Here is a 10,797-nt window from a genome sequence, read left to right as displayed (position 1 = left end):
AGAAGATACATAACCATTGTTACCGATCCAATTAAAACACTTGAATGGCAAAAATATTTGTTTTAAATTGCCAAACAACAACAATAATAAAAATAATAAGTATTTACTTATTTTTTGAAGATTTACAAACACTTAGAAATTATTTGTAAGATATTTTAATGGTTTTTTATTTTTTTTAAATTTACATAAAAGTGCAGAATTATTTAATGTGCATGACAGAATCTATCAACTTATTGATAAAGCAGCAGAAAGAGAAGTGATTAATCTAGAAAGTTGTTTCTAAGTTTGTGGATATAAAACATGAATCATAATTGTGTTCAATATGGTTAAGATTCCTCAGTCATTTTGATCTAAAAAGTTAATCATTCATCTGCCTTGAACTATAGTTTTAAATTTCTAATAATTCTTCATGGAGTTATTTCTAATAATCTTTTTTAGGATTGTCATGGTGATAGCTACGTAAAGAAAAAAATAATCCAAACAAAAACCATTTGGAGTAGACAAAGCGGGATTGCTTGTGTCAATGTTGCCGCTAACCAGTATCGCTGCTTCTTGCATCTACATGAGATTGAACAGAAGATAAAGGATAATAACTCAGATAATATCTATTATGAACAATGTTTATTTTCTGCCGTACACGGCCACGCCTCTGCTGCTGACAAAAGCTGGCCTGCAGGGTTTTAGGACCAGACGAAACACAAGAAACATCCAGTGGCCGTTGTAGACTAAATGTTCCAGGGTGTGTTTTTTCATGGGGTCACAGAACAAAATAAAACTAAAATATTCAGAAATGTTTAATTTTTTTGGTGAACCACAGAGTCAAAGAGATCTCAAAGTGATTTAACAGATAAAAACTGTAATTTTTTGAATGGTTGAGGATAATGTCCTGTTCACACTAAATGTTTTGAGCTGGATTCATTGAGATGTTTTATAAAATTCATTATCAGATCAGAAATTTTGTTCATGCAATTTGAAACAAGAATTTAAATTATTCTAAAGTAAAATAAGTTGTTATCTTAACTTGATATTGTGAGTAAAATAATAGAGAAATGTGGCTCTTTAACCAGGTGAGGACAGTTTTTTTTCTTGAATATTGTGAAAAATTATTTGGTTTAAATTTCAGCTTTTAGTTAAAACTCACAATTCAAGATTAATGAACTTAAAAAACAATGTTTAGACAACTTGTCTTTTGTTGTTAAATCAATTTCATGAACTTTAACTTCTGAGTTGAAACCAAAACAATTTTCTTGTCGACTTAAACTGCATTTTCAAGGCAGCAGGTGGACTTTCATTTTCAAGTTAAACCACCTTCACATGTTTTACAGCTGCAGCTATAGCTTCTCATGTATCATTCATTATATTTATTAATTACATTTATTCTAAAATACTATGATTATAACATATGATTAGCATTTTTATACTTGTGATATATTAATGGGATGCACAGTTGGCAGCAGAGTTGCCATATAGTCAGGTTCAAATCCAGGTCTGGGACACACAAGAGGATATAGATGGAAAAACATATAAATTACAAGATATATAAATTGAAATATCAACTTTTCAAATAAAAAAGCTGATAGAATCAGTATTATAGCTTTTCAACAAACTCTTAAAGTTCTTTGTAGACAATAAATAAAGTCAGTGGGACTTAAAATATGATACAGACTTGAGATAATGCTAATTATAATAATAAAACTGTAAAACAGTTGTAATCTGGTGATTCCTCTCTGCTGATTGTCTTGCTGATGGTCGTCACTGGGTGATGGTGTGCGACCCAGACTGCTGGTTCACGGGCTTCGTCACGTCTTCCTGAAACAGATCAATAATCAATAATGTGATTAGCTTAATCAGCTTTTTAAATGTTTGATTTTAACTCCATGTGGACATACATTTCCACTTAAGTCATCAAACTTAATTTAACTCAAAGTATCACACTGCAAAAACATTAAATCTTACCAAGTATTTTTTGTTTAGTTTCTAGTGAAAATATCTTATTACACATGAAATAAGAGAAAACTAACTTACAAGTAACTTCTCAGCAAGATATATAAGCTTGTTTTAAATAACTACTATCTTAATATTGCTGAAAAAGAACTAGTTACACTAGCAGATTATTTCTCTTACAACAAGATATTTTCCCATGTTTTTAGTGAAAGCTGATAAATCTTGTGAAGAGTTATAAGTTAGTTTTGTCTTATTTCAAGTGTACAAAGATATTTGAACTAGAAACTAAACCAAAAATACTTGGTAAGATTTAGCGTTTATGCAGTGCAGACTTTCTAAAATATGTTAATTTTCAGGTGGAAATATAATGAAATCATTTACAGTAGATTACAAAACTCCGGGAAGATTTACACAGGATGTTCGGAGTGTGTGGCTAAAAGTCAACACACACCCTGACAGCTTTTATTTGTTCTTTTTTTGTCTCAGGAGCATTCATCACAGTTAAGTGCTTCAGGTGTCCCTGTGCAATCCCTTGTTAAACTTTGACTCATAAAAATGCATATTAATAACTTTCAAACTGACTTTGTCCTCTGACACACCCAGACTCAACACACTGTCCTCAGGAGGCTTGAGATATTCTAAGTCCGTCTTAAATCTCCTGTTCCTGTTCACTTAGATTTACAATTGAGATTTTTTTTCTCAAATAAATTCAATGTTTCCTTAGAATTAAAGTAATTTCTCTCTGAGGAATAAATATGTTTAGTATTTGTGCAAATCTAGAAAATGTGGCAGATGGCTTCATTTGCTTAGACTATCCTGGAGGTTGAATCCATTGAAACCATTTCATGTGATGATACATCACAGTTTTGTTCCTTGAGTTTAGGAGTTTTTTCCTGCCTTAAAGGAGACCTTTTATGAAAAATTCACATGTTGTATGTTTTTATACTTCTATTTGGGTCTCAGCTGCTTATAAAAAACCCTCCTAATGTTTTTTTGACAATAAGTTAATGGTTTTTGGTGTCTGGGAAATTATACATTTCATAAAACCTCCCAATTGTTAAGTAACATTCAACAGGCACTGTATCGTTACCTAGCAACCCCAGCTATTCCCAGCCCGTTACCTAGCAACCCAAGCTGAGCACCGGCACATTTGGTCACTTGGTTTTACGGCTGTGTGTTCTGTACAATGGCTGCTGGAAAAGACAAATGTTTTGTTGTTAACTTATCATGCAGGAACTACTTCATGTATTCTTGCTGATAGTGCAGGAGGATCAACTTCTGCTTTTCAAAACTGTACGTTTGTGTATTTGCCCTTCTGTTTGCAGCCATTTTCATGTGCAAGTGTAAATGCTGAGTTGGAGGGATGGCCAGCAGCAGCTAGTTTGGATTTAAAGTGACAAGAGACCCTGAAACAGCTCATTATAGGCAGAACTGAGCAGACTAAAATCTCATTATCTAATAATTATTTTTGCAAAAACATGTAGTTGACATGTTATATATAGCCCATAGATCTACCCTAACCTGTTCAAGGAAGCATAGTTGGTCACCAAAGCTCAGTTACTTAATGAATCAAAAGTTCATCTTAAGAACTCTTAAGCAGCACACCGGATCAGTAGCGATGGCGAATGTTTCACTCACGTGATCTCTGCCGTTGGTTGCATAGAAGCGGCTGTGGGTGGTGTACATCGGGATGCTGTTTGTTTCGATCAGGTTTGAGTAGGGACTGAAGCTGCTTCTGCGCCTCGAGCAGCAGAACCACACCAGCTGCAAACACAATAAACACATTTACAGAGAAGACATCAATGGAAGGATCAAAGAAATTGAACAGAATGCAGCGTTTGAGGGTGTAGCCAAACCGTGACCTTTGATGGTTTTACTCTGATTGTAAAGTAACTCAGAACAGGGTGGAGACTCTTTCATGCATGAATTATGATCCTTTGTGTCAGATTTTTTTTTTCCATTTAAACATTTTTTTTTCTTAAGGCATAAAAAAAGGTAGGAAATTTTTTTGTAAAAATAAGTTTTTTTTTTGTTTTTTTTTATGTGATCAATTGTAATTTTGTCCAAATACAAAGTTGTTATTTGAAAAATACATCAGTAGTATTGTTCCTTAGGGGTTATCTGATGTCACAATATTTTTTTTACTTGCAAGAGTCGTCTACAGTAGAAGGAGGGACCGGGTCGGTTCTTATGCTTTTTTGTCTGTCGGCCATATTGTATTTAACAAAAATAATTTCTTGCATTTGCAGCTGTTGGCCAGTAGTTGATGGTATATTTTATGATGCATTAGTGTCCACTTCAGTGGTCTGTGTGCATTTATAACATAAAAATCCACAGGAAGCACAAGAAAATGGCTTTTAGATAGCTGTCCACTGTAGTGACCACTATGCATGAAAGGGTTTGGGGAAGAGAGTTTAAAAGTCTAGATAAAACTTTAATTACATCAAACACTTCCTTTGCACACATTAACACCTTTTTCAAAGTGCATTTATTACAATACCTGCATGCAATAACTGCCCAAGTCACATTTACTGCTAAAATGAACTTCCTAAATAAAAAACCTTCCAACGCCTTTTTGGCCTGGAAAACTGCTGCTTCCCTGCTGACTGTCCTCTGTGTGTACACAAACAAAATCTTACCATGAATGTTTATCTAGCTTCTAGTGCAAATACCTTAATACACTTGAGATAAGACAAAACTAACATACAAGTAACTTTTCAGCAAGACATAGCAGCTTGGTTTAAGTCTGCATTTCTTGAATTTTGATAAAAAGTACCAGTTCCATTGGCAGAGTTTTCCACTTATAACATTTTGATTTCTATATTTTCTAAGTTGTTTTGAGAAAAGTGTTTTTTGCTGGCGGTGCTGCCTCTTGATTTTCTTGGGTATTATGTACTGTGAGGTTTCTAGCCTTCTCCTCGAGAACCAACATTTAGCTTTATACTTTATAAATATAGAAGAAACTAAGAAAATACTATCTGCTTAGAAGCCCAGAACAACTGGAACCAACATCTAGTTTTATACTTAATAATCCAGAACAAACTTAAGATCCAGAGAAACCTTTAGAAGAAGTTTATAATTTGTGGAGTACTTATTGGTAATAAGTAATTATTCTTATTACCAATCGCGTACAAACTTTAAATCTAGAGAAACTCCTATTAGTTTAAATTGTGTAGCACTTCTGTCCTTTTGTTGTTGTTACCTTTATCTTTTTATCTTTCTTTTATTTTCGTTGTTTTGTTTGTATTTCTTTCTAATTCATGTCAAGCTCTTTGAACGGCCTTGTTGCTGAAAATGGTTGCTATAAATGAAATTATCTTACTTCACCTCACCATTCTAATAATTACACATCTCCATGTGACAAATTGGCACACACACCTTCTCCACATGTACACACCTAGTGTACACACAATCCATTCATAAGGTTGAAGGTCAGACAAACACAGGTTCATATTTTATTGTGCAGCGTGTCTGCACTGATGTCAGTCACCCTGATTTCATAAAGTCAGTCACGCAATAAGTATCACATTTATAAATATTATATAGGCAATTGGCTTGTCTTCTAATGTTGCTTGTTGATTTCTTTAATGGTTCTTGGTGCAGCGCCCCTACAGGGCAGGAGGTGAACAGGTTTGGTGGGTCTTATATTCTAGAAGACTCTGTTCAACTGGGGATAAAAGTTGTATCATGCTGTTCGTTTTTATACTGCACTGTGGAAAAACTGTTCTTTCCCTCACCTGTGGTGGCGCTGCACCAAGAACCACTGAAGAAAACAAGAAAACATTAGAATAAGAGCCTGAGTGCAAACTTCCTTCTTCACAAAATGTGAACAAAAATGGACTAGTGTAAGATTCGGTAAAAGACCACAAGCCATTTCTCCTGCCAGCACCAAACTTGGGCTTTTGTTTTGGTTGTATTTACTCAGAGTACACTGCGCTATAGTCCACTTCCTGTTTTTGGAATGTTCTCCGATCCATTTGGCATTCACATCAACCAACCGAGACTTGGACTTTAAAGTGGACCAGAGTTCACTTTTTTGGTCCACATCAGAGTTGGATTGCGCATTCACACCTCCCCAAATGAACTGGACTTTCTAGACAAATGAATTAGAGTTTGACTAAAGCAGAGTAAACAGGACTGGTATGAATGCACTGCAAAAAGTACTCTGCTATGGTAACTCGTTGAAATACTTAATTTTGTGTTTAACTTTTTACAACACCATTTTACAGTGTGCTGCTGCTGTGATTTTAATCGGCAGCTTTTCCTGCTCTGCATCAAAAGAAATGAGGTTAAAGATCTAAACTGTACTCACCAGCGCAATCAGCAGCAGGAGGAGCAGCAGCAGAATCAGAGCAGCCAGAACCAACAGAGCAATACCCCATCCAGGAACCCCTCCACTGGTCGCAGCCGGACTAGAGCTGGTTCTAGAGCTCGTTGTTGGGTTTGAGGTGAGGTTGGAGTTCTGGGTCGTAGCTGAGTTTGTCTTTGGACTGTCAGTTGAGTTCACATTTGGGGTGGCCGCCACATTCTCAGATGTTTGGCTTGTGTTGGGAGTTGCGGTCAGGTTTGGAGCACTTGTTGAGTTTGGATTCAAGGTAACAGTTTCATTCATGCTTGCCGTTGTGTTTGCTGGGACGGTTGTAGTCTGGTTTGTGACCAGTGGTGAGTTGGTGTTGGTGCTGGTGTTCTGCGTCCCGTTGTTTCTATCTGGTCCTGGTGTGATGCTTGGAGAAACTGTAGAACTGTTGCTACTTGGGGAAGTGGTGTTGATCGTTGTTGCGTTGCTGTTTTTCACAGTCGTTATGTTGGAGGATCCAGTAGTAACTGCTGTGGTGCTACTGGTGACACTCGGACGAGATGTGGAGTTGGTGGTTTGGGGAGATATTGAGCTATTGCTGGTTGTAATCGTCACAGGCGTTGTAGTGTTCTGGCTTCTGGTGACCGACACTAAATAAAAAATACACAGAAGTAAAGCAGGCAAAAATAAACGAGACCTGTTGTGTCTTTAAATCAGAATAGCATGAACCTGAAACAGAGTAATAATGCTACATTATTTTTTTCCTGGTCTGGATAAGTAGGGAAAAAATAAAAATTAGTTTAAAAAATATATATTTTCTGGACTTTTTTCCATCTTGCATTTTTCAAAAGGACAAAAACCTAATAAAGCTTAATATTTTTCCCCAGTAAAGATAATGCAATAACATCTTTTATGGCTTCAGTTTGTGGTCTTCAATGATAACTTTAGAAAATCAGAGATCAGAGCTTTTTGTAAAGTGGAGAAAGCTCGGAAAAGCGTTCTGTTCCAGAATCTTTTCAAAAATTAGCCGGCATTGTTGAACCAGTTTGTAAAAAGATCTGTATAAACAAAACATGAACAGGTTATAAAAGGACAAAGCTCTTATGTCCTGACCCAAATGTTTTTGTGTCACAGTGTGGTAACAGAGGTATGTGTGTTTTAGTATTAGCAGGATCTATGGTTCATTTTGTTATTCACACTGAGAGGCTGCAAATCTGGTTTTCCTTATGTCCAAATTAGGACTGCACTATTTGAAAACAATGGATTTTATTGTTGAATATTCCAATAACTTAAATGGACTGAACTTATAAAGCGCTTTTCCAGTCATTTTGACCCCTCAAAGCGCTTTACACTAGAGTCACATTCACCCAGTCGCACTCACAAACACACATTTATACACCGATACGCAGATCGGTAGGCAATTTGGGGCTAAGTGCCTTGCCCAGAGGCACATCGACATGTGGCAGGAGGAAGCTGGAATCGAACCTACAACCTTCCAATCGCAAGACGACTACTCTACCAAAGAGCCACAGTCGCCCACTAACTTACATATTTATATTATTTTTTTCCTTAAATATTAAATAAAGCTCTTCTAAAGTATTCTTTAGAGGTTTTATTTTTACCTTTTCTGCCAAACCTGAAGAACAGAAGCAACAGAAACTAAAACAGGAAGTTCTTTTATACTTTTACGAGTAGAACTGAATATTTTTTTTCACAACATTTTGAAGAAATTTGCAGAGAAGTAAATAAAATAAAAGGTGCAGGTTTAGATGAGCTGATTTAGTTTAATGAAAATGATTAACTACAACAATTAATCAGGTAACATCCATCAGGTTCTGGTAAATGTTACCAGAAAAAGAACAAACTGATGGTTTGAAACGTTTCCCAAAAAATGTTGGGTTTTTCTTTTTCCAGCCTGTAAATGCATCTCTTTACCTCTGGAGTCAGAACCCAGAAAACTTTTTACACATCAATTTTTCATTTAAGCTCAAGTCATACAAGCTTTAATATGTAAGTCCATGAAGATGTGAAGCTAAGTTTGTTTTAATTACCTGAGACAAACATGAGAACGATGCAGAGTGCGAGAGGCGTCTCCATCTTCCTGAGGAAATCCGACAGTTTGTGACAAAGATCTCAGTGTGTGGATCTGTTGGAGTCTGTTTGCACCAGGAGAAAGACTCCTTTATACACCTGGCACACCTCCACACAGGTGGGGGAGGAACAGAGGGAGGGATAGGGGCTCTTTCCTCAGGATGTTAGACTTCCCAGCAGCAGCAGAGCGCCCCTCTGTGGTCAAATAGAGAACTTCTGTTTGGCAGGTTTCCTTCATTGCAGAAGTGTCTGGATCTTGGCTGGCTAAATATTTAAAAGTCTGAGCCTAAAGGTAATTAAAAATAAATCTTCCCATTCCAGGTATCGTGATCAGGATTAATGGCCAGCTAGCACCAGTGCACTGTAAAACACTTGAAAGTAGTTTAACTTGGAAACAAAGGTCCACCTGCTGCCTTTAAAATGCAATTCAAGTCAACAATAAAATTGTTTTAACTAGTTCATAAAGTTAATTTATCAAGAGACAAGTGGTCCAAACATTGTTTTTTAAGTTTATTAATCTTGAATTGTGAGTTTAACTTAATTATTTCACAATATTCAAGAAAAAAAAACTGTCCTCACCTGGTTAAAGAGCCACATTTCTCTATTATTTTACTCACAATATCAAGTTAAAATAACAACTTATTTTATTTTAATTTTGAAAACAGATTTTGAAAACAAATCTAATGGATTTAGATTTGTTTTGAAAACTAAAACCACCTGTGATAAATTATGTTGCAACACACAGGCAACATTATTTGCTCATCTAATTATGTTGCATATTAACTAAAGCTGTAAACATCATAGCGTTTAATATTTGCTTATATTTAACACTTATACCTATTCGAATAAGAGATAAAAAAGACTCAAGCGCGCTTGTTCTAATTGTTCTAATCTTATGGCTATTTGAAGGTTGAAGGTTTTTAATAATTTCCTGCAGAAATCTGGAGTGCATATAAGATGTCTGATGTGGAATTATTTAAGAGCTGCAGCCATAGAAACATTACTTTTCATGTTTTTTGTTCTCGCTGAAATATTTAAAACACATTTTCAGTGTTTTATATCATACCGAATTCAACAGCATTACTCTAATTATAGAGTAGTTTTAAAAATACTTGGTCTCTCAGTTTTGTGACATGTCAAAAAGATAAAAACTCCAGAATGAAAAACAAAGAGTTATTGCTGCATTATTTCCCCTGCCAGACAAATGAAATAATGCATGTTCTGATATTCAAGATTTTTTATTTCTAAGAAAATGTTGGACTGAAGTTGTGTGATGATACCTGCATATTAAAATTGATTCCAGCAAATTTGAAAATTTTATTGTCTGCAAACCTAGTGGAAATGTTTTCATACTGTAACTAGTAATATATAACCCTATAAATGAAGTTCTTGTGTGCATTGTTAAAATAGATTAGTTACTCCAAAAAGGCAATAAAACCCACCTCTCCTCAAACATGATTTAAGTATGTTAAATGTCTGACTTAATGTATTTAAATGCATCAAAATTTTATATATTTTACTAAAGTAATGCTTATCAGGCTACATTTCTGTAGAGGTTATCTGTCTACTTTCTATTTTAAACAGATGTAGAAAGCATTTTTATTTTTTGAAAATAAAGGAAAATTACATTTACAGTAAAACTTTTGTGCCATTCCTCATGAATCAAACTACTAATTAAACTGGTCATTGTGATGATAAAATATATAAAATTTCTTTGTAAATTCTACAATAACAGCAATATAAAGCATAATTTATTGGAACGACTGAAAACAGATGTGACCGTCCGCTTTTAGACTTGTGTTAAAATCATGTGGAACTGCCAGGCAGAAGGCGCTTTGCCGCCATCTAGTGCTGAGTGCGTGAATAACATCCGGTTGTGATTTTACGGTAATAAGCTGGACTTGAAATATGGTCACGATGATGAAAAATAACATTCAGAAACTTATTACAAAATTTTTAATTATATGTCTATTATTAATAATACACACCTGAAATAAAAACTAAACTTTAAGCTCAGTTATATTGTCCTTAATGTAAATCGCGCTGTAAATAAATACCAAGGAGGTAACTTTGAGGACTCAAAGTGTCTCTCAATTGGACTGTTTCCACAAATATAAGGTATTTATTGTGTATACAAAAATACATTTAAATTTAAATAATTCATTTTATTAGGGGAAAAAATATTAGCAGAGCTTTTTTTTACTTTTTCTTTTCACGCACCATCTATTTGTTACTTGAGCCATTTTCTCTGGCCGTAGCTTACAAACATATGAGCTGTTTGCTCAAAATAGCTTTAGAAGCAAATCTGCCTTCGCAAATCACTGTCTGCTCGTATTACCGTAATAACTTCATAGACAGTCCCATCAGTTTCTTAGTCTCCACTAACCTTTTAGGTAAAATTGCGGTCCAGTCGAGTTCTTTGGAGTCCTGAGACTCTCTGAACTCATGCAGCCTGATAGCGATGC

At 35.2% G+C, this 10,797-nt stretch overlaps 1 protein-coding gene across 1 annotated transcript; it reads right to left on the bottom strand.

Annotated features, from left to right (window-relative positions):
• Positions 1 to 1,107: 1,107 nt before the first annotated feature.
• LOC116719761 (uncharacterized protein YBL113C-like) lies at positions 1,108 to 8,506 on the bottom strand. The gene is made up of 4 exons (XM_032562421.1): positions 8,293 to 8,506; positions 6,257 to 6,891; positions 3,583 to 3,708; positions 1,108 to 1,809 (listed from the first exon to the last, which is right to left on the bottom strand). The coding sequence occupies exons 1-4, from the start codon at positions 8,336 to 8,338 to the stop codon at positions 1,753 to 1,755; spliced, it is 864 nt and encodes a 287-aa protein (XP_032418312.1). The 5' UTR covers positions 8,339 to 8,506; the 3' UTR covers positions 1,108 to 1,752.
• Positions 8,507 to 10,797: the final 2,291 nt, after the last annotated feature.

The sequence above is a fragment of the Xiphophorus hellerii genome, chromosome 5 (assembly GCF_003331165.1).
Source record: "Xiphophorus hellerii strain 12219 chromosome 5, Xiphophorus_hellerii-4.1, whole genome shotgun sequence".
Taxonomy (NCBI): domain Eukaryota; kingdom Metazoa; phylum Chordata; class Actinopteri; order Cyprinodontiformes; family Poeciliidae; genus Xiphophorus; species Xiphophorus hellerii.
The sequence above is the reverse complement of the archived record's forward strand: the minus strand, read 5'-3'. Positions and strand labels throughout refer to the sequence as shown.

Coding starts and splice junctions, on each gene's coding strand:
- LOC116719761 (XM_032562421.1), bottom strand. CDS start 8,338: ATGGAGACGCCTCTCGCACTCTGCATCGTTCTCATGTTTGTCTCAG. Junction 6,892..8,292: donor CGTTCTCATGTTTGTCTCAG/GTAATTAAAACA, acceptor TTTTTTATTTAG/TGTCGGTCACCAGAAGCCAG. Junction 1,810..3,582: donor CAACCAACGGCAGAGATCAC/GTGAGTGAAACA, acceptor GATCTGTTTCAG/GAAGACGTGACGAAGCCCGT.